The sequence below is a fragment of the Pseudopipra pipra genome, chromosome Z (assembly GCF_036250125.1).
Source record: "Pseudopipra pipra isolate bDixPip1 chromosome Z, bDixPip1.hap1, whole genome shotgun sequence".
Classification (NCBI taxonomy): Eukaryota; Metazoa; Chordata; class Aves; order Passeriformes; family Pipridae; genus Pseudopipra; species Pseudopipra pipra.
Genome location: NC_087581.1, coordinates 15,055,094 through 15,078,643, shown reverse-complemented (window position 1 = coordinate 15,078,643; position 23,550 = coordinate 15,055,094). Strand labels below are relative to the sequence as shown.

The 23,550-nt window shown below is 41.3% G+C and overlaps 1 protein-coding gene across 1 annotated transcript; it reads right to left on the bottom strand.

Moving 5' to 3' along the window:
* Positions 1 to 2,882: 2,882 nt before the first annotated feature.
* Positions 2,883 to 23,503, bottom strand: SNX18 (sorting nexin 18). Its single transcript, XM_064642699.1, has 2 exons — positions 21,828 to 23,503; positions 2,883 to 5,215 (listed from the first exon to the last, which is right to left on the bottom strand). The coding sequence occupies exons 1-2, from the start codon at positions 23,368 to 23,370 to the stop codon at positions 4,962 to 4,964; spliced, it is 1,797 nt and encodes a 598-aa protein (XP_064498769.1). The 5' UTR covers positions 23,371 to 23,503; the 3' UTR covers positions 2,883 to 4,961.
* Positions 23,504 to 23,550: the final 47 nt, after the last annotated feature.

Here is a 23,550-nt window from a genome sequence, read left to right as displayed (position 1 = left end):
AATTAACTGCTTAGTTTTAAATGGAGTTGCCAAGTGGCAAGTTCTACCAGTCAGTCAGTACAGGAGATGCCTTTTAACTTTAGAAAATTGAGAGCTTTACTGCATTTGAAAGTAATTTGTATTTAAATTAACTCAGGGCATGTCTGAGCTCTGCTGCCAACTGCACAAGTCCGAAGTGTACTGAAATTACATTATCTATATATATATCTTACACAATTTATTTTTCTGCGTATAACACATACTATATTGCACTACAAAACCCACTGACAGAGCCTGCATTATGGCATTTCATTCAGTCCTGAAATCTACAGTTCATCAACAGTTTTCAACTGCCATGAGACCTTTGATCATTGAGCAAAGAATGTAACTTCTGACGGTGGAAAGAAAACATTGCTGTCCTCACCACCAGAGGAACTAAAGTTCCCCATTTTGTGCCTGTTCATTATGGCTATTTAGTAACAACAAAATGACACGGATGCTTTGGAAGCCCAAGGTACAATTAGGGACTGGAAGAACAGGCTTTTGTAGTCACAGGGCTTTCTGTCCTCACCATTTTCTGATTTTTGTGTTCCTCGCCAACCATCTCCGACATCCACCTTGTAGCTGCCAGGCACATCATCAGACTTCTGTTCTAGACTGCTGCTCCTCTCCTCCCATGGCCAGACTTAAAGATCCGCTTAAGACAGCTTCTTTGCTCAGCTTCTATCTGAGAGCTTCAGCCCCTTCTGAATGAAGGAAAAAACAATTCTAGAGAAAGTCACCCGCTGCTGACTGATGCTAGAATTGGGATTGCCTGAAGCAAAGGGGAGTTACAGAAAATGTATCTGTGAAAATTTTGCCCAGTAGGTCCTGGAGAAACCTTAGTTTAACTTGGAAATACAAGGACAAATTTTCACAGGCAGTGCAGAAAGCATATCTAAGTCTGCCAAATTTCAAATAGTCTTCCAAAGTATGAAAGAACTAAAGATTTCCAGCCAAATTGTATAGAAAATTTAAGAAGAAAAAACTCTTTTTTTATTTTTATCATTTCCTTCTGAGAAATAGCTGAACAATTGTCATTAAGGTTTCCCAGAAGAACTGGAGCACACAACCAGCATGGAAGATGTTAGCTGAACTAGTGAAGGTCTGGAAAAATAAGAAGGTACGGCAAACAGGGTCTTACAATTTACATGTAAGATACATGTGTCTCACCATGTATTTTCAGTGTAGGCAGCTGATTAACATTCTCTAAAATCATACCAATTTTATTCACAATGTATTCTTCCACGCTTTAACACAAACCAATACCTCAGTGGATCTTGCAGCGATCAATTCATCCTCTCCAATCTCCAACAAGTATACCAGTTATTTACTACTTATCAATGCAAAAACTGTGATGCATCAAAAACAAATTACACGAATTGAACAAAACGATGGCATTTAACATTATGCTACAGAACAAATCTGCTTTCTTCCACATTTATTTATTAAATTTTGTTAGATTTCCTTCGGTGCTTCCGAAGTTCCACAAAATATACATTCACATAACTGTAGAGTACATTTGGATCTCAGACCGCACCACTCGGTAGTCAGTCAGTCATAACTGGTCAACGTCATACTTGTTCCAAATAAAATGAACACTGTAGTTCTTATGTAGTTCAGTAAGCATTAATGGAGTTAAGGCTTCCTACATCATAAAAATCACTGAATATGCTGAGTTGGTAGGGACCTAACAGGATCATGCAGTCCAACTCCTGGCCCTGCACAGGACACCCCAAGAATCCCTGTGCCTGAGAATATTGTCCAAACACTTGTTGAACTCACACAGACTTGGAGCTGTGACTACTTCCCTGGGGAGCCTCTTCCAGCACCCTCTGGGTGAAAAACTTTTTCCTAACACCTAATCGGAACCTCCTCTGATTCAGCTCCATGCCATTCCCTTGGGTGCTCACTGGTCATGAGAGTGAAGAGATTGGTACCTGCCCCTCTGCTTCCCCCAGTGAGGATGTTGTAGACTGCAGTGAGGTCTCTCCACAGTCTCCTCCAGGCTCAACAGACAAAGTGACCTCAGCCGCCCCTCATAAGGCTTCCCCTCTGGACCCTTTGACGTCTTCATGGCCCTCCTTTGGACACTCTCTAATAGCTTAGTATCTTTTTTTATATTGTGGTGCCCCAAACTGCACACAAAATTCAAGGTGAGGCCGCACCAGTGCAGAGCAGAGTGGGACAATTCCCTCCCTCAACCAGCTGGCGATGCTTTGCCAGATGCCCCCCTAGACACAGTTGGCCCTCCTGGCTGCCAGGGCACTGCTGATTCACATTCAAATTGCCATCGACCAGGACCCTCAGGTTCCTTTCTACAGCACTTCTCTCCAGCCTCTTGTTCCCCATCTATACACACAACCAGGGTTGCCCCATTCCAGGTGCAGAATCCAACACTTGGCCTTGTTAAACTTCATATGGCTAGTGATTGCCCATCCCTCTGATTCGTTCATGTCTCTCTGTGCAGCTCCTCTGCCTTTAAGGGAGCCAATAGTTCCTCTCAAGTTACTATCATCGTCAAACTTATTTAGTATCCCTTTGAGTCTTGCATCCAAGTGCTTTATGAAGACATTGAAGAGAATTGGGCCTATGTGTAACTCCACCGGTGACCAGCTGCCAGCTTGATGTAACTCCATTTACTATATAACCCTTTGGGCTCCACCCCTCAGCCAGTTTAACTTCAACTCTATAATAAGTGAGGAAAAGAGGAAGATGCTAATACAGCATTTTACAGATTTGAATATTTTTGAATTCTGCAACAATTCAGATCCAGGATTCCAGTCAAAGTTTTCTGGTACATCAAATTTAACCAATTAGTACCCCCAGTTTTCCCCTGCCCAAAAAATTTGCAAATGAGAAAGTAAGGTGAAGACAATGACAGTTTATTAGGGAAAATTGTACCTGTCTGATAATGTTGTATGAATACGTATCACAGCTTTATTTCCTCCTGGACATGTACACGTCATTAATACTAATCTCCTAAAATACTCAACTGGACCAGATCAACTTGTGAACAGGTCCTAAACCTCCATGTAGAATCAATTTGATTGTAGTCTGATCTAATTAATGTAAAGACATTTAATAAAACAGTATCTGGCTTAAGCAAACATAAGCCTTGGAACTCAGCTCAAACCTAGCTCACCATCACGGCATATGGGGAAGCAGAAGTTCTGCTGGGAAGAAGTGGTGGGAAAGGGGAAGTGGTGAGTTTTGACTGTAGAACGAGACACCATGAGGAAGGTAAAGAGCAAGTCAGCCCTATGACTGTGGTCCTTATTTTATGGTCAACATTGTTTGCAGCACTGTTCCAATAAGATGGAAATGGAGTCTTTCCTCACTGATTGTCCTTTCTTTTACAAATATTGGTTTTTCCCTCTTCAGTATTCTGTATTTTACTGCTTTGTGTATGTACTAGAAGCAATGCCAAATGCAACTTGCACAAAGCAGCCATCTCCAAGCATTTGGGGATGAATCTTAGAACCAAAACTACATTCTTACACACATTTATTTCTCTGAAATAAAGGTGTGGGGTTAAACTACTGAAACTCACAAGATCAAGTGAAAGATCTGTACATTTCTGCTGCATAGGTGAGGAATGATTTGTACTTAAATGTAACTGTTGCTCTACTTCCTCTTCCAGGCTTTCATTTGTTTAAGCCATCTTTGATTAATTCAATTTAAAACAAAAAAGTAAACATTTTGCTTCCTTGAAAGGTTTTGTTATTTTTGTTTAGGAGAAAAAAAATAGGATAAATAAAAACCCTCTTTCATACTGACCTATAAGAAGGAAACCAATACCTAAGAAATACCTATTTCAAGCGAAATAAGCCATAAAACTCTTTAAAAGATAGTGTTTACATATATAAATGCACCCTGCTTGTCAAAATATTTATACAAAAATTAAGACAATTGTTAATTCTTGAGTGTTACAAACATAAAAATGTCACCTGTTTTCCAAGTCAGTTCAGCCAAGACTTACTTCAGATCACTTATATTACTGAACATCCCTGAAAACTTTTAACTTAGTAAACTAACAAATCACAGTGGAGTTTCAACTCAGACAACTGGCAATGCAGATGCAAGTCTGAAGTTAAACTGAATCAGCAAGTGAACAATGAGCAAATCATTTGAAACTTAAAAAAAAAAATATTGCAGCCACATAGCTTGCAGAAATATCCCCTTGATATATGTAATTTTTATTAGGCTAGCTCTTCAAATTTTCACTCACAGTAATGCTGTATATGTGCTTAACATCCTAGAACATGTAACAAGTAGTCTCCATTTTCAGGGAAAGTGTGAATAAATTTAAATTCTCCCTTTTGAGCCAACACTTGTCATAAGACAGTACTTGCTATGCAAACTGGATGGCAGCTGATTTTTTTCCAGTTAGTGTGAGGTTTCATAATCAGTTCTGTCATAGGCATCAACCATTCATTCATTCAATCATAAAAATGTGACTTACTAGAAAAAGAAAAATAGAGTCTAAAGGCACAGAATCACATAGCTGCTCTAGTAGGAGTCTGTAAACAGAGAATTGTTTGAATTTAGGAAATCCAAATCTAGGAAAGTAAAAAGGCATCTGAAGCAGGCTTTTATCTAGCCAACTTCCTTAAAGACCCAAAGGGTTTTGAGGTCTAAAAAGTATGCACTAAAATACCGTATTTCAAAAAGCAATAAGGCAAATAGTATACTCATTATTCAGAAAAGTTACAATGGTAGTGTAGGCATATACAGTATAACTTAGTTACAATTCGTGGTACTGTTTCTACTACATAGTGCTATAACTGTTTCCTTTCTACATAACTGGAGATTAAACCTGGGTTCCAGGTGAACACAAACCCATCCTTGTACCGCCATCTACCACTGGCAATAGCTCTTCAGCAGCATCTGCTCTGCTGCCTGGGTCACGGTCATGCTGAGGGAAGTCCACAACTCAGAGACTAAACACTGTCATACTTGTGAAGAGCTTCTTCTAGCTTTTGTGTCACTTTTTGAAAAAAGAGTATTTGCTGTTGCAAGAAATGCTGCATCTGTGATTTAAAGTCCCTCACACGAATTTTGTGGAAATGATTAATTTCTGCAAGGGTTGCAAAGGAAATAATGTTACAGCGTTCCTGAATGCCCTCAGCTTTTTGGAGCTCCATCTTCCCCTCTTCCACGTGCCGCTTACTCTCCTTTACTTTGGTAAGGGCTCCTGCATAAAGAACAAAACGAAACAGTTGAACGGTGAGGACCATGTAGACTTGACTACTGAACTTTAACAAGTAATTTAATAACAACGCGGATTTGTATAAGGCTTATTCTCATTGTATTTATATGTGTACATACCTATGTGTACATATACATGTACATATGTGAATGAAAAAGGAATAAAAACTTTTTCATGTAAGAAAAATCACAGACCAGTGGATCCTGTTTAAAAAGCAAAATACAACAGTTTTTAAGGCTCAAGCATGGAAAAGTTAGTAAAACATGCCTATTTTACAACCTTAAAAATCACATGATGTCCTTCAGAGAATAACTGAGAGATATACCAGTAGTGGGAATAAGTGAAAGCACTAGAAAACTTGTCAGATCAATTTAAGCCTACATAAACCCCAGAGAAATATCCTCATTAAGGCTTTATGAAATATCAGTTTTCCCAATCTTTGTGAAATGTCAAAAGCAGATCTTAGTACACAAAATCTTGACAAGACATGTTTTTGCTTTTACACTACAGATGCTTCAATTATTGAGTACAGAGAATCTAGTGGTTTATTCCAAAGTCACAGATGCCCAGCTAGACCTTACACAGCACTGTAAAACTAGTAGAAAAACAGAGTTAAAGAACTGACGGTCCCCCTTCTCCAAATAGCTAATTAAAGCACATACATCCTACAAAAGCAAAGTATCACCTAAAACAGACACACCCAAAGCAGACTCATAAAATGACAGAATACAAAGATATGTCTTAAGACATTCATATTCTTGGACTCAATTTCCCATAGAGCAACTTCTTTGCCTTAAATATTACGTGTGTATTTTATTCATACAACTAAAATTAATCAGATCAGTACAGCTTTTATCTTCTCACTAGATGCTTGTTCCTTTAAATATTTGTAATTTCTTAACTCTCCTTTCAGATTACACTTCTTGCATGTGACTACAGTTCACGGACAGGGCTCCCTTCTTGCCTCAAAGAAGAGCTTTTATGTACCCCCTGCACTGACACTTGCCAGAAAGCTAATGGAGAAACCTCTCTGCCTGTAAATTCCAGAGGTAAAACCCTTCACTCTATCTGCTGAGGGAGCAGGTTTGCCTTCTTGTCAGCCTGAACCCACACATGGCAAACACCATTGAACAGTTACAATGCAAATTGTAAGCACTGTTTGTCTTCCTGTGCCTGTCTGAAAACCATTTTAAATGTGCCTCTTGCTGGTGCCCTGACACATCCCTGCAATTCAGGTCTGGAGCATGACTGTGCATGGATGTGTCTGTGTTCGCTGTGTACACAGCAGGCTGGGAGGCGACTGGGGAGCATGGCTGCTGCTCATTACATTTTACTCAGGTCCTCCTCACATTCCCCAGCCTGCTGTGGCTCATTCCCTGACCATCTCCAACCCTCACCAGGCAGACAGGTAGAACAGAGAGTACGCTCTTACAGGAAGCAAGTTAAAATATCAGATGATTTCGCAGCCTTGGGTAAAAAGAGTTTGCTGCATTTGAGAAATTGAATAGGGGTTATGTCTTGCATTACAGATAAAATGTGGAATTCCTAAAATGAGAGAAGCCTGCATGACTTTTCTCTGTTCAGCTTCTAACAACTTGTTAATTGTTGTGGGAGTGGGGGAAGGTGGAGACTGTTTTTAATTGCAAACACTGAGAAAATACTTTCACTATTATCAGTACTTCTCTGCTCCTAAAATCATATTTTTCTGCTTAACTTGCACTTGGGCTATGCTGTACATGGCATCTCCTGTCTGCAGTCCTGGTATGAGCTCTCCAGCGTGTGCATAAGAAACTCTCCTCTGGTATGATGTAGCTGCAGAAAGACATTTCTTTTTTAAACCATGGCAGGGACGTTATTAACAAGCTAAGCACAGACCACAGGCTGCATGGCTGACGACACTTATATTCAGGTGGCAGAGGTCACATGCTGAGCCTGATGTGCTAAAGAACTGGCTGAAGGCCAAGGACAGTGTCTGTCTCTGGGGGCTGCAAGGGTGGTGGCAAGGTTCCATACCTTCCTGGATCCCATTGCATGCCTATGTGGCTAAAAGCTTGGCACTGGCTTGACCACATCATCTTCAGCCTGGCCCAAAAAAACACCACTGAAAAATCTTCTCCATATGCAGTGGTGCCAGCAGCGGGACTGTGCCAAAAGATCTGCATTTTGTCCTCTCAGGGGTGAGTAATCTGTGAGGTAGGGCACGATCTGAAAAACATTTAATCCCTTCTCCTGTAAAAAGAATGCTTCTTTTAACAAAGTTAACCAGGCTTAGCAAAAAGTTTTTCTATGCTCTGCGGGCACGACAGGAATCCATGCACGGCTGCAAAACCCTGAAATTTGGGACTTACTGGAAGCCAGATGGAGCTGGTTAAATAAACATGACAACTCTTCAGCTGTGATGTGGGAAACAGCTTTAGACGTTATTTCTAGAATGACCAAACTGGAAGAAAAATACTTTTACAGCATCAGCACCTGAAAGCATAACTAAGTTCTGGTGCATGTATAATCTTCAAATTATTTTACATTAATAAAAAACATACATCACCAAACACTAAAGCCTTCCAGATTAGATATATTTTGCATTTTTTTGCCATTAAAGAAAAGGAAGATTTATAATTAGGGAAGGAATCCAAAGGGAAAAGTTACAGTCATTAACAATGCTCTCTTAATGCATATGGATTCATACTAGTCCTGTAATGGAATTTCCTTTAAAACCTGGACAGATTACAACCAGATATCAGCAATATATGACAAAATTGATACATATATTTAAGTATAAAATTGCTTGGGTTTTATTTTGAAATGCCTTTAAATGAAGTGCTGAATTATTAGTATAACAACTAATCTTAAATTAACTTAATAGAGAGAAAATTTTATCTTGTTTTTGGACAATAAAAGAATCCTCTCTAAACACACAGAAAAAAAAGCACCTGTGTGCTTTATTTTAAGAAGCAAATAATCATTTGTTTTCAAATGTTATATTTAAGTTGGTCAGCATATACTGAAGTTTGCAAGACTTAGTTTAGCAAATTGTAGGAAAAAAGTGTTACTAGTTCGAATGGCTTTGCAAGCAGCTTTAGCAACAAAACACACCTGTATTTTAATCCCTGTGAACGAAACTCTGAGCTGGAACAGAGATTCATTGATGTGGAGGGTTCAATAATCCATGCAGGTTTCTACGGTGAATTGGAAGAGAAGAACAGCGTGAAGGAATTGGGGACTGGAAAGCAGCTCCTTGTGTGAAAAGAAGGGCCTTGCGCAGAGATGCCTTGGTAGGGGATGGTAACCTCTAATGGCTCCCAGCCCACAACTCCCAGCCTGATGCACTACAGGCTGTACACCATGAAACCCCCACCTCCATCCTCGCTAACTGATCCATCACACTCCACGCCTAATCCAGAACCTCACAGCTTGCAGGCTGCTGAGGTGAGCAAGGCCCCCCAGTCTAAAAGTACACCTGCAGAAACTTCTCCTGCTTCTGATTTTAATTGTGTGAATACCTAGTATTGGTTTGGACAAACAGAAAAAGCCAGATGTAGGTAAAAAAAAAAAAAAAAAGGCAGAATTATGGCAGTTCCAGAAAAGACTAACAAATTTTAGGAAAAAGAAACAGAAGGAGCCACATCCTAATGCATATTAGCTCAAGGAACACTCCTGCTGAGTACATGCCTGGGACAAATATCTGCCAATGCACTGTTCCCAAAGGGATGGAATACATAAAAATAAATTCTTGGGGATTTTTAAGATCCGTATGTACAGATTCTGTAAAGTCTTGCCCATGCACTTAATGCTTCTGGTCTAAGGAAAAGACTTTCTGTCAGGAGTCATGTCCAAGTGATCACGACTAACTTTCAAACAGGGAAAAGGGCCTGGATCAAAGATGCTGCACAAAGCTGTGCTACATCTATTTCTGTTCTTAAAGGTAGGGAAAAGCATACGTGAATGCTGTTTTTCACTACCCAAAGCCTTACAGTGATGCTCACTGAATGCAGCTAAAGGACTAAGAGAAATTCACACGTTTCAGTGCTTGTTTTGAAGTATGAGATTAGACAACACAAGATGATATAAACATGTTTAACAAGGAAAATTTGTGCTACCAAAACTGGTGCTAGTGTATTGTGCTAGCAGTCAGGAAAACAGGGAGAATGTAGAGTTTCTGATAGAAATAAATACTTTCAAGCATAAAACACACTATACAAACAGCAACTTAAATGAGTATTGAGGAGTTATGAGAAAAAAAAGAAGTTTATTGAGTAAGCTGCTTATGCAAATATAAGGTTGCAACGAGGCAGGAGAAGTTATATACATTCAGAAAAAAAAATTAAAATCCTGAACCTGAGAGAACTCAGATTTGAGTCAAAATACATTTTCACACCACCTGCAGTTTTATTACAGTAATAAATGCTTTGAGATTTGTGGTTGAGAGTCAACTAAGAGTGTGTTTGGATCCATACACTGACTCTCCCTGCACACAATAAGTAACGTGTACTCCTGTAAACCTATGCTGATGTACATGTGGCCCCAGGTGCTCCACTTGCATGACCTGAGCACCCTGCCAGCAGCCAGCCCCACACTGGTTCTTCTTGCTTGCTATGTACATGACACAAGTCCCAATTGCAGTCTGCAATGTGACCAGAAGGCAAAAGTTTTGGGGCTCAGCTCTTGCAGACTGCAGTCAAGACTGCTCTTCACTGAACTCCTCAATCTCAGCAGAAGGCAGGTCTGCCCTGTGCCTGCCAGCATATGCAATCAGGAGCCAAAGAGCAGCAGCACCTGCTGAGAGTACAGTCAACAGGCTTCATTTGTGTGAGAGCAAGAAGACCAAAGCCGAGACAGTTCCCTGAAAGGGCTGCACAGTCAGAAAACACTGTGATCTTTTAAGAAACACTCAAGATTGACTTCATCTTTCTACTATCAGCAAGCTACAAGATAACATTTACTTTGTTACTTACTAGAAAGTAGAACAACTTCCATTACCACATCATTCACTTGTTCATCGTATTAATGGTCTAATAGTATGAATGATGTGTCCTTAAAGCACACTAATGAAGTGAGAGCTTTGAACTTGTCTAATAACTCACTTTGCTTTACTTTTATTACAAGACATTGTTCTAACCTGAACACCATCTCTAATGGGAAGGGAAAAAACATATTCATGATGCTGCTTTCATAAAAGGATGTAAAACCAGATAATGTAACTAGAAATTCTTTTTCCTTGCCTAATGATGAGATCATTTAACTACGGCTCTTTGCTTAAAGATTTGAAAAAGCTACTCAGGGGTAGCTCACATGCATGGAAACATCTGTCACCCAGAAGACTGCTGCCAGAACATGTCGGTTTACAGGGTTGTCCCTCTACCCCAGATCTAGCAAAGATGTTGTTATGAGATGTCTCAAATGACTAATCCAACAAAAAAATGCAATTGGCCTGGAGGGGAGAGAGACGGCTTGGTTTTATCAATGGCCTGGCTATGTGATCCAGCTCAGCCCAGGGCTACAATCATTAGCTTCAAGGGAAGTTGCAGAACCATTGCATGAGGTTACATATAATGTGAAATCCTACTCCAAAAAAAGCCCTCAAACTTCCCCCTCTCAATTCACAGTGAAATAGTGTGTAACAGAACAGAGATTTTGCTACACTGACAGATTATTTTCTTAAGAATGCTCTGAGCACTGATTAACAAAAGAAGCCTACACTAAGATTCTGCAAATTCTTTACATTTTCTGGCCAAGATTTATAATGGAAAGCAGCATAATAGGAATTTGCCTGAAATTAAAACCAGAAGACTTTTCCAGTAGAGACTGAACTGTATAAAAGAAATGTCCCAGGGAAAAAGTACCATTACAGTTACTAATGTTGAAATGAGTTGCTCCTTTAAATTCTGGGTTTTTTTCCAGTTTTACATTGAAAAAAGCAAGTCATCTTCAACACCAAAGGCAAAATTCTGAAGCCACCTGCTCTTTCAGTAAGTGTCAACATAACACAGTTTTCAAAAACAGTCTTTCAAATTAAAAGATGCTATTTTTCTCCTTAAGGATGCAAATCCACTTTAATAACATTCTCTTTTCCAAAGTGAAATGTTAGAAATATAAAAATCAAATACATTGAACTGCAATTACTTTAGCATTACAGGGGGTTTTGTAGGTACATAAAAATGGCTATAATGCTTATGGGATCTTCAGCCTAACAATAGTTTTTTGTTGCACATTGCTCAAAAAAAGCCCAAAAAAACATAATACTATCCTGTAAATCTAGGCTTTTAAATTACAGTACTGTGCTGACATCTAGGCTAACACTGCCTGACTGCAGAATTATTAACACTAGACAGAATTATTTGTTCTTCCAGTTACCCTATAGAAAAGCTCATTGAAAGCTGACAGAGACGAATTATTCAGTTCAAAATGAAGTCACTTTTTAATCTACACAACTCAGAGATCACACACAAATAAAACAGCCTTGCTACAGATTTCAGAAACTTAACTAACTGTAACCTCATGTGATGGTTTTAACATATAAATCGATTTAATTAATATATAACTGATTAACAATGGTGTTAGATTGCAGTGTCAAACGTCAATTTTACAGAACTGCCAGGGTTAATGGACACTAGACATGTCTAACTAATATTTTTTAAAAATTTAAATAATGTGATTATTAAGACCTGATTAGACTCATTGAGCATACATCTGCCAGTTAGTGTACACACACATAGGAAGAACATACATAGGAAGAACATACATGGCCAATTTATTTCTTCAAACCTACAAGGACTCTAATCATACCAGTGCATGGTCAGAGACTCCAAAATGATCACATTATTGAAAAGCTATTTAAATTCCCACGCTGTCAATGTCCATTTCAGTTCCAGAGTCCCCAGAGGAATCTACAAGCTTTGGTGTGCAGCACCTCCAGTACAAATGTCTTCCTGGGCCATGCTACACCACACTGCTGTATGAGCTCACGCCATAGTTTGCCTTTGGAAGAGTTGATAAAAGGAGACGAGAGTATGATGGTAAAATAAATGAAAGAAACCATTACAGAATTACCAGTTTATTACATCTACTGCCGCACATAATGCCATTAACAAAATTAAAGAAAACCCCACAGCGTTAGGTAACCACACACAAAAAAACCATGCAAGATGAGATGTAAGCTTTCCATTCAAATTGTGAATGCAGCGATTTAAAACTAATGCTATCTTTTGATGTATTGTACACCAATAGTGTTTTAAGCAAACAAGTGACCTTATCTTAGCCAGTAAAGCATGTTTAAGCTGTGTTCATGAAGAGTTTTGACTTTACAAGTACGTACAGTGATGTCTGAAAGGAGGCCCGCCAGGAACAATTTTATCTTAAAATCCATCTAAACTATGTATATTGCTGTTTGCTATCACAAATATAGCATTTTGCACCACAGCCTGAGAGGCAAGCACTAACTAATGCTGCTTTTGCCCAATTCTAAGGCACTCTGTACTTTTTGGCACTCACGTGTACCATTTAAGAAGTTTTTCTTTGGCTTCAGTAGGGACAGAAAAGAATAAAACATAAACTAGGCTGGTCACCAGAAATGCAGTACATTTGCCCATTAGAAAGCTAGTCATGTTTTTCAGGAATACACTTGAAAATGTAAGTAATTGCAATTTGCAGAAGTACCAAGATGAAACCTTTCAGAAATTTTTTAGTACTTCTCACTAGTTTACATCTAAACGGGGCATCAAACAAGCTTTTAACACATTTTCCAGAATAGGAGTTGGTCTATTACAGTTCAGTTGTCACAGGTTCTGAAAACTAGTTTTTCCCAGTTAGGATGCTAATTACAGGCGTTTTTTGGTAGAAAGATGCTACAGACTTAAGAGCTTTAGTAAATGCCCTGTTCAGTTCACAGTGCTGACTTCAAGACAACAACCATCAGAAATTATGCTATGCATGCATGATGGAGATTTTCAGTAGAACTGGTTAACAACAAATGAATAGAAATGTCTCCTCCTCTCTAGAATGCATGTAAGCATCATTATATTGAATGGTGACTTTCAAAGTTTTTGTAAGATTCGTGGGATGTGTGTGAACAGGGGAAGACAGGTAACACTGCATATCAACATCCATACACCATTACTGAGAGGAGCAAGTATAAATGCAAGTTCTGCTGACTCTTACTTCTTTATTGGGGCACAACAAAACACCTGCTTTTGGATGTTAAGGCTAAAAGAAAAGCAAAGAATGAACACAATTTATGGTGTTTGCTTCTCCATAATTATCTGCTTAGCTCCACTACTGTCCTAAGATGAGCAAATACAACATGCATAGACAATTTAGCAAATTCATATGAAAAGAGTCAGGATCAAAATGAAATGCAGACACTGGTTCACTTTTTCTTAGTACCCCTTAATTGCTCTCTCTTAGAAATCTGAATGCTGCAGTTTCTGTGTAGGGACAAAAAGAAGTACAACTCTTATTGCATAAAAAAAAATACTCAAGGTAAATCATCACTAATGCAACCAATTAAAAATGTTATATAATACAAATGCAGAACACATGAACATTATAATAATATCATGCATACCCATATTATATAAAAAATTAGCTTCTTCAGTATACTGCCAGTTAGCCAGCATAGCTATTCACTTATACAGATTCAAAATCATAAAAATCATAAAAATAATTCAAAAATCATAAAAATTCTAAAAAAATTAGAATAGTAAATTGCATAGGACAACAAAGTAATGAAAACTCCAAATCACAGGATGAATCTGCTTTTCATATTATTAATGAATGAACTGCAGGTAGGCATGAAAAGGGTAGTTTTGTTCATTATAATTACAGAAGTACCCATGATGTGTACCTACTTAAAACAAAGGCTGAAAACATCACACTTCTTCCTGCTCTGCTACAATAACCCAAAGCCACTGGCAAGAACTGAACAGATTAATTTTTTTTTTTTTCTTCATTTTATTTTAATCCTCACAGCCTTCATGAAAGAAGCAAACTGGACTGCACAGAAAGCATGTGCCATTTGTTTGCTCTAATCTGCTGATAAGATTCATGTTTTGGGGGCTCAGCCAAAGGTAATTTCATTTTTTTCAATTCGAATTTTCAAATCTGTGCTATTTGAACCATGCAAATTAAAATACATAAGTACCAGCTGGATATGTTTATACAGTCTGCACACATTAACTTGGCATTTCAACTGTTCAAACAAAGTCTAACAATGAACTCATGGAAAGATGCTGGAAAGGCTGAAACACGTCCTCGTTTCAAAGGTGATTTGCAAAACAGTCAGAAAGCTTATTTGTGTTTGATAATGCTAACAAAGAACTGGAAGAGCTATGGGAGCTTCTTTCCATTTTTAGTCTACCTATTTCTGTGTTCCCTATTTGGATGGAATGACCCTACCAATTCTCGTCTCCTTTGTTTGGATAGAAGCCCTTTCAGCCAGACCAGGAGCGCTCTGATCTTCAAGAGAACCATCTCACTATCTTCATATACTTCAACCTCAAAGGTATTACACAGTTTCTGAAACAAAATTACTTCCTCTTCCTACAATATAACTTTTAATTCTTCAGTGTCTACACTGCTACTCCCTAGTTGCCCACAGGGTTTTCCCAGTAGTCAAGGCCTTATTGCCTGGAGTGAGCAAGTACCTGTGAGCACACAAGAGATGGGAATACACTGCCTGTGGTCAAACCTACAGGTTTGAGCTCTGACTAAAACTTCTCCAGTTTGTTGCCACAAAGAGGGTAGACTGCACAGACTTTCCAGTCTGCAGTAACACATGCAGCTTCTCCCATAGGAGGAACAGTTATACTCTTTCTTTGCTACCAGCTGGTTTTAAAAAAGAAACTACTGGTGTTTTATCAGCTATGAAATGTCTCTCTGTCACTGAATGTGTTCAAAAGGTAATAGGAAAGGAAAACATCATGACAGCATAAATCTTGCTCCCTTAGAAAGCTATAGAGATTGCAGGAAAGTGAAAAAGAAAAAAGAATCACAGTTAAAAAAGATCCATGCATCTTTTGGACAGACAGGGCATACGAGTCCTTTTTTTTCCTGTTCCTGTTTAATCTCCTTTAAGTAAGGCTATTACTCAATTTTAGTCTTGCTTACTCCTGTCCTCTGATTAAGGAAGATGCAAATTTATAGAATTTCTAAATGTGAAGATTCTTTCACATTTTAGCTATCTAAACATCTCCCTTTCCTTGAGGTTACCTTCAAATACTGGCAGGCAATACTGGATGATGCAGCAGCAAGCAGACAATGCTACATCACCACTGTAACAGCTATGGGGAGGCTGACAGGGCAAAAAATACAAGCCATTCTGGAGCAGAACATCCTTTCTCACCGAAGTCCTTATACAGAGGAAGTGCATCTACCCATCTCTTTTTACTGTTGTAAGGGTCATCTGGCTAGGATTACATACCCAGCTCTTACCCAGTACCTACCTGGGCTGAACCCCATGCAAAGTATATGCATCTGAGAGAAAGAGGAGGGGGAAAAAAAACCCAAAGGTGAATAAAATGAAAAACAGGGATGGAAAAAATATCTCTTCAAAATAATTGAAGAGATTAGGAAGTAAGCATGAGAGAAAAGCACTGCATTTACACTGTGATATAAAATTTTAGGTGTCAGTATTAACCAGTCTGATTTATTCATGAACACACATACCACTCCTTCCCCCTGAAGGGGTGTGGGCGAAGGAGAGGAAGCTGAAAATGTTACAGAGAGTTCCAGGTTTCAGTGCTGTTTGGATTTTTGTGACGCTTGAAATTTTGATGCATTTACAGCCATATAGATTTTTCACCTACAAATTTTTAAGATATTCTAAAAACACATCCAGCGCATTCTTCAAAGCCAGTGTCTAGAATTAAGTTTCCTTCAATAAGACCACTTGCCTTATTTTACTTTTCACAGTGAGCAAGAAGCAAAAAGGTCACTCAGATATTTTTAAAAATAATTCCCTTAAATCCTGGCATGCAGAGGAAATGGAATCGCTGCCTACATCTTTAGAAATATTTAGACTGCTTTCTCAGATCTGTTTTGCAAAAATCATAACCAGAAGTTTGCAAACGTTAGGGAAAGAAGAAATCTGGAAGGCAGAGATAAAGCAGCACGTTAGTCAGTATTGCTTCCACTTTCAGGAAAGACAAGAGGCTAATTATAGTAATTCCTCAAACAAAACTTGAAAGAAAAATCCCAAATGCCCCCAACTTCTCTACTCTCACTAAGCAAATATGAAGATGACAGCCAGACAAGCATGAGCCAGAGTACTAGCATATCCTATCTTCAACTCTCAAAAGTGCACAAATTTTCTGAACCTGAACTTGCATGGGCCTGCAGTGAGCATTTGTGTTGAAGATTACTGAAGTAGGAAGGTCTCATCAGTTGAGTGAAGCTCTAGCAATTAATATGTAGAAATTATTTCATCAAGAATGCCTAGGGAATTTCCACTAGTAGACCTTAAAAACATAAAAAAGAAGGTATTATTACAAAGGAAGTTGGGAAGCTGCTTTTCTTCTCAAAATGAAAACAACTGAATCCAGTATTTCTTGAAAGATATACCAGCTTTGCAATAGAAAATTACAAAAATGCAGCTTAGCTTTTGAGCCTATGGAACTTAATATCCCTCTTCTGCAAATGTTTTGCCAGGGGCTAAATAAACTGAGTACAAGTATATCTGTCTGACATATTTGTATATTCCATTCCAAAAAAACCACCAGTATGCACAGGAATATTTTCAAGCAAGCACTCTGGAAGCATTTACCTATGGGGGGTTGAGGGCTGGACTCATATCTGGGTCTTTAGAATCTTGAGACACCACTCTGCCATCAGCTACCATACAGATGCCAGTCTTCCCCTAATGATTTAGTTTTCCAAACAAAACCTATAAAACAACTAGTTGTTTGTAAGGGATGTCTGCCTTGGTACTGATATGCTCTATGCCACCTTCAGTGGGGCTCTCAAATCAATTATTTCCAGACAGAAATGTAGGGTTTCCAACTTGGCACATTCTTTGCTGTAGTACTCAATCCAATGAATCTTCAGACCTGGACTGGGGCACATACGAAACAAGGTAAGGTCTCTCACAAAGCATTGACCAGTTGATCTTCAACTGGCATGTGGTACAGGAATGTTCAAATCCTTCCTCTGTCACTCCTGAAGCAGGAAATTTAATTCTTCCTTTCCTACAGAAAATTCCTTCAACACTGGGTACTCAAGATGAAAGAGACAAAGGAATCTTTTAAAATCTCCTACTGAGGCTACTTCCATTTCATGAAATACTAACAATATTAATAAGATAATAAACAGTTTGAAAATATTTCCAGAGTCCATTGGTTCGTAAGTTTTACACAAATTACACAAATAAGATCATATGTGATGTCCTCAGCACAGAAGACAGAAAGACCTGAATCCCAGAGCAATTAAAAGCACAACAGTTAACACATTTTCCCGCTAACATGCAGACAAAGCAACAGCAAGGCTTACATGGCTTTGGTGCATAATTCTAGGGAAAAAGACAAAGCCCACATGGAGGGAAACTTTTGCCTCTGTGATTCTTTTTGCAGAAGTTGCAGAAATTTTTAACAAAACCCCAGACATGGAGACTTCTCAATCCAAACCACATTTTCAAACCACATTCAGCAGCTGTTCAACAAGCTGCAGTAGAGCAAAGCCATAACAAGACAACTCAGTTAAACATTCTATGCACAGACATAGGCATGCTTTGGGTACAGCTACCTTTGTTTTTCAGTCCTTCTCAGACCTATGGGAATATGACCTCGTGTAATGGTTTGAGAGCCCCAAAATCCAATTCTCGAGTCCAAGCCCCCCTCCCACATCTCAGCCCAGTGTGAGATGGGTTTTCCAGACACCACACAAGACTCAAAATGGGGGGAAGGGATTATATTACAATGACTTTACACATAAATATTACAATACATTACATACACAATCTCAACTATCTCTACCATGATGAAGCAGTATTTACAATGGATCACATCTCTTCTCTCTCCAAATAAAAGTCCAGGAGGGAAGAAGGAAGAGATCCTTTCAACTCTCAGAGCAGCAGTCTCTACAGGGTAGCAGTCTATCTCTCTCTCTTCCATGCAGCAGCTGTAGCTGGATCACTTTTCATTACACATGAGGGGGATCTCCAAGCCCCTCTTGACCCTTCGACTCCAGGCGAGGGTTTTTTTTTTCCGTGGGCTGTGTTCACCAGGACAAAGGTCACTTCACCACGTCATATCAACGAAGTGCAGAAGCCTTCGTGAGGGTCCCTATCCTCAGGGGATTCAAACTCCCTTGCAGAGCTCCTGTGTTCTGATCTCAGAGCAGCGAGGCGGATCGAAGCCCTCCTCCGCATTCCTTCAGCCATCCCGGTCCAGCTCCGGGAAGCCTGAGCTTCTCAGCTCCTCTCTCTGCAGTGCATGCTGCATTTTAGGACTTCTATCTAGTAGGAGTCTACCCCCTCCACTTAAGAGGGGTCTCAAAAGGGTTTTGGGGGGTCTGGTTTCAGTTCTTACCCCAAACTCTGTCTCTGCAGGGCTTGGTCCTGCTCTCTCTCTCTCTATTAGAGATCTCTGTGTCTTCCTTGGCTGCATGCTGTCTCTGCTGCTTCTCTCTTATCTCTTGGCTCTCTGTCACTGCCCTCCATACGCTGCTGCTTCTGCCACTGTTCCTGCTGTTGCTTACAGTGGGGAAAAAACTCCCAGCTTCTCAGTCACAGTCCTCAGTCCAGTTTAACACTGTTTCTGAGTTTCTATGACCCCAGCCGGGGACTGGGAGGCCGTGGCCGTGGCCCCCCAGAGGGGCTCTTGCCCCTTCAGCTCGTGGCATTCACAACATGGCAACTCTCCAACTACAACTACAACCACCTTCTTTTCCAGTCTGGGTGATATGTTTATATTTTGCAGAAGCGCTCATTGGCTTGACCCCAAGGGTAACCACCCCCTGGGGGGTTTACCATTTTATAACTTCAGAGGGAAAACTGTTTTTTCCCCCCCACACACCTCGTTTTTTATCTGAAGTGGACAATATATCTGCACTTCGTAAGGGGAAAAAAATGGAGCACTACTCCCAACTTCAGGGTTCATCTTTTTAAAGGGATGGCCATCTAAGCAATGTATCAATCAGGCTGCTCCTGCTTCTACATTTTATAAAGCCACTTTGGTGTCATTTTCCTGCTCAATGAGGTTGTACACTAGAAAATAAAATGCACTTTGAAGAAAGACACATCAACTGTATTTTTCAGATGATCTATTATCACCAACAGATATTTATATAGACTATAGAGACAGCATTATTTCTCAAAACTGGCAGCCATCCCAGACAATAAATTTAAAAGAAAGCTTTTATGTTGTAAGAACAACACATGGTTCATAATTTCATCTGAAGTTTACAGATCGAAACTGAAAAGTTGTACCTTGTTAAAAGTAACTCTTAAAAATAATAAACTGGCAATATACTGTGTGCAAAAAACAACAACTCTCAGTTTTCCTCATGTTTGCTGTTTTGTAACAGGAACAACAGCAACAAAGATACAACCCAGCTCTAACCCTGTTCCTATCGTGAACCGGATACTCAAGAGATCAACCATTCAAGCATACGCCATCTTCGAATGGCTGGTATGTACCATGGGTAATATTGTCTTGGAGGCAGTGCTAGCCCAGAGGTGCTGGAGCATTAGCAGCTTCATGCCTGACAGCCAGACATTTCTCCAAGCTGCTCCAGGGCAGGGCTATGGCCCTAAATCAACTCTACATACATCATGTTCATGCACTGCTCTAGCAAAAGTGTATTTACACGAACTTTCCCCAGTTCAACAGGGTAAACCTAACCAAAAAGCACAAATTCAAACTACAAAAGAAATAGGGATGGGTCCAGCACATACCTTATTATTCCCAGTCCTCTCTTCAAAGTCTCATTTCTAAAAATATTTTTGTGAAGAATTCCATATAGCCTTAAAGCTTGAGGATGTATTATTTAAATAGTATATATACTCTGATGGTTTTTTCTACCTAATAAAAAATCTGTCCCTTTATTTTTTTCCAGAAGCTTAGAGATAATCCTACTAGTTGACAACTCACTTTAACATGCTCTGCTCCCAACACAAGGCATTTCCAAGGTGACCCTTCTCTCCAAATCAAAAATATTTGAAAGCTGTTATCAGAACCCTGCAGAGCAACTCCTCAAAGGTTAGACTGCACACTTCCCTTTTCTCTTCAAAATAATACTAAGCGTGTTTAAGTTTCCACTCACAATTTTCAAGATTCGATAGCAGAATGGAAATCTGACAATTTTTACAAAAAGCTTATTTTCTTAAATAACAGCAAATTGTGCACTTCGTAGCAACTCTGTTTCCTCAGATGCTCCCAGCAATAATGCACACTTCCACAAGTCTGTCTTTTTGATCCACCGAAAAAGCTTTCCCAACCTTTTTATTGTCAAACTCAAGGTACTGCTCCAGATAAAAAATCCCTAGAAATGTCATGTACGGGCAAAAAGACTGGTTCACATGAGTGACAATTCACTCGGGATGCAGACCACCACTTATTAATCTCCAAAATAATTTTCAACAAAGCTCATGTATTTTCTCAGGTAACTTACAGATACCCATTTCTGCAGAGCATACGTGATGTTTTCTTGGTGTCTCTTACAGCTCAAATCCCACACCCTCCTGAACTTCGAGTTGAAAACTATAGGTAAGGAATAAAGCAGCTAAAAGAATGAAAAATGGACTTCATCTATGTGCAGTGGTCAAGAATGTAGGATTATCAATACTTGAACAGCAGCATTTCCACATATATAGTGCTACAAACTTCTGATTATTTGAAAAAGTGTCATTAGTTGCATAGCAGATTTTTTTTTTTTGAGTTCTTTCTTTCTAATGGATCACAAAGCACCTTATAACCAAAAATCTGAACCTGAAAAGCGTGTTTCAGCTAGAAAGATGCTGAAAGGGTAACAGCTGAGCAACATCTGGCTATGACAATGAGGGCAAAGGTTGAACAACTCCAATTAAGAACCCTGTGGCAGACCATTATTCTTCCAAAGGCACCAAGAGAGTTTAATGCTTGGCCAAACAGAAAAACCCCAGCAGCTTTAAACATCTCATCAAACTCACACTGCAAAATGCACATACCTCCATGCACACCTCAAACACAGTGGTCAGTCAGAGGAGTGCCTGCATCATCAGATTAGTTCATATTTATTATCTACTAGATCAGAGATTTAAGATACTTAACATGCATCTGAGTAATAGATGTTTTCATACCACTTCATGATTTCCAAGGTTTGTAAGCAAGCCCTTTAATGTATCAGCAGTATTGGTAGATCTGGTTTCCTTCAGAGATACACAGTCAAATGGAGCAACTTCTGACCAGTAAAACTCCCAACTATGTCTAGACCTTTGGCACAGGACAAAAATTTTGTCACTGACGTGTTTTTTGTATTTTTAGCAACAGTTTACCTGAGTAAACACAGAAAGACTGAACCCAAGGCCTGCAAGCCATACACAGGGCAAATTCAGCCCCTGGTTCCTCCATCTGTTGTATATCACTGATACACAAAACTTAGAATCATTTCAGAAAATATGGAAGGGTGTTACCTTTCTGGACATGGATGATGTCTGGAAAGTTGGCCAAATGCCCCTGATAGAGCGCTAACAAATCCATCACAGGATCTAGGTCCTGACGAGGCTGATCTGCAAAGAGGTCCCCGATGGCATCATAGGCTTCTGCAGTGAAGGCTATGGCTTGGTTGAGGCCAGCTGAAAAGGCCTGCTGGTCCAGCTCAAACGCCTGACTGAGGCACTTAAAGGAGTGCCCCACCTTCTGGTATTCCTTCTTGAAACCAGTGACTTGTTTGCGAGCAAACTCATTAGCCGTGTGATTAAGTTGTAGGGCACTCTCATCCATCTTCTTGGTGAAAGCTTTGAAGCCATCCACCTGGCTTTCCACCTCCTGCAAGTCCAGGCTGGCGCCAGGGCCCGTGGGGACACTGATGGTCAGAAAAAAGTTGGCACCCACCATTTCATCCTTCTCAGCCTTGCGCTTGCCTTGCTTCCAAGCCTTCTCATCCGTGCTGGGACAGGTGAGGAAGTGCTGAAAGGCATCGCACTGAGCCAGCACGGGGTGGCTGCACATGTGGTCCATCCACCAGGCCAGGCCTTTGCGGCGTTTGGAGATGAAGTCCTCCTCGAAGCGGCCAGTGGCTTGCTTCTCTGGCAGGTGGGGCACGGAGATGACGGGGAACTTCTCGGCCAGGCGCCCATAGAGCCAGTCAAAGTGCTTGTAGCGGCGGTGCACCTGCTGCCCAGTGTGGCTGGGCACCAGCTTGTAGGCGATGTAGCTCTTCATGCCCTTGAACTTGGTCTGCTTGGTGGGGTCCTCGATGGAGCACTGGAAAGGGTAGGGGTTTTCCTGCCACTCGGGACCCCGCGGACCCAGCACCACGCACAACTTGTCCCCGTCCTTCACGAAGCCCGCCGCCTCGCCCAGCACGAAGGCCTCCCCGCCAGACTTGACGAAGGTGGAGAAGCGGTTCAGGTTCCGGCTCACCGTGGCAGAGCTCTTGGCGGCGCCGCCGCCGCCGGGCGGGTGCGGGTGTCCCGGGGGGTGTCCCCCGCCCCGGGAGCCCAAGGACGGCTCTGAGCGAGTGGACAGGCGGTACCGGCCCGGGGCACCGCCCGCCGCCTCGTAGTCGGGATAAGAGCTGCCCAGGGCGCCAGGCTCGTCGGCCACCGTGGAGCTGTCGTCCCAGTCGTCGTCCCAGTCGTCATCGCTGCCCTGGCTGGGCTGGTAGGAGCCGCCGTAGGGCGGGAAGGGGTACCCGGCGGGGGGCGCCGGGAAGGGCTCGGGCGGGGGCTGCTGCGCCGCCGGCTTAAAGGAGGCGGGAGGCGGCAGCGGCTCGAAGCCGCCCACGGGGACGTTCGCGTAGCGGGCGGGCGGCGGCGGCTCCGCGGCGGGGGCGCGGATCACCTGCACGTAGGAGGCCGGGAACAGCCCGCGGTCCCCGCGGCTGTTCACACCCTCCAGCCACCCCTCGATGTCCTGCTCGCTGCACAGGCTCAGCACCTCGTGCTCCCGCAGCGAGATCTCACCGGGGTTCTCCGACCTGAAGTCGTACAGCGCCCGCGCCCGTAGCGCCATCGCCGCTCCCCAGGGCGCTCCCGGCACCGCCGGCCCCTCACCACGCTGCGCCGGCGGGGCTGCGGCACCAGAGCAGCGCCGCCGCTGCCCTCGGGCTCCGCGTCCCGCCGGCGGGCTGCTCGCCTGCGCTGCGGCTCCCGCTCCCGGCACCGCTCCCGACTCCCACCCCCGGTGCCGGCG

What these genes read in the sequence shown, in the direction of transcription:
- SNX18 (XM_064642699.1), bottom strand. Translation starts at nt 23,370, where the DNA reads ATGGCGCTACGGGCGCGGGCGCTGTACGACTTCAGGTCGGAGAACCCC. An exon ending in CATCATCCATGTCCAGAAAG is followed by an intron (nt 5,216 to 21,827) that starts GTAACACCCTTC and finishes TTCTTTATGCAG; the next exon opens with GAGCCCTTACCAAAGTAAAG.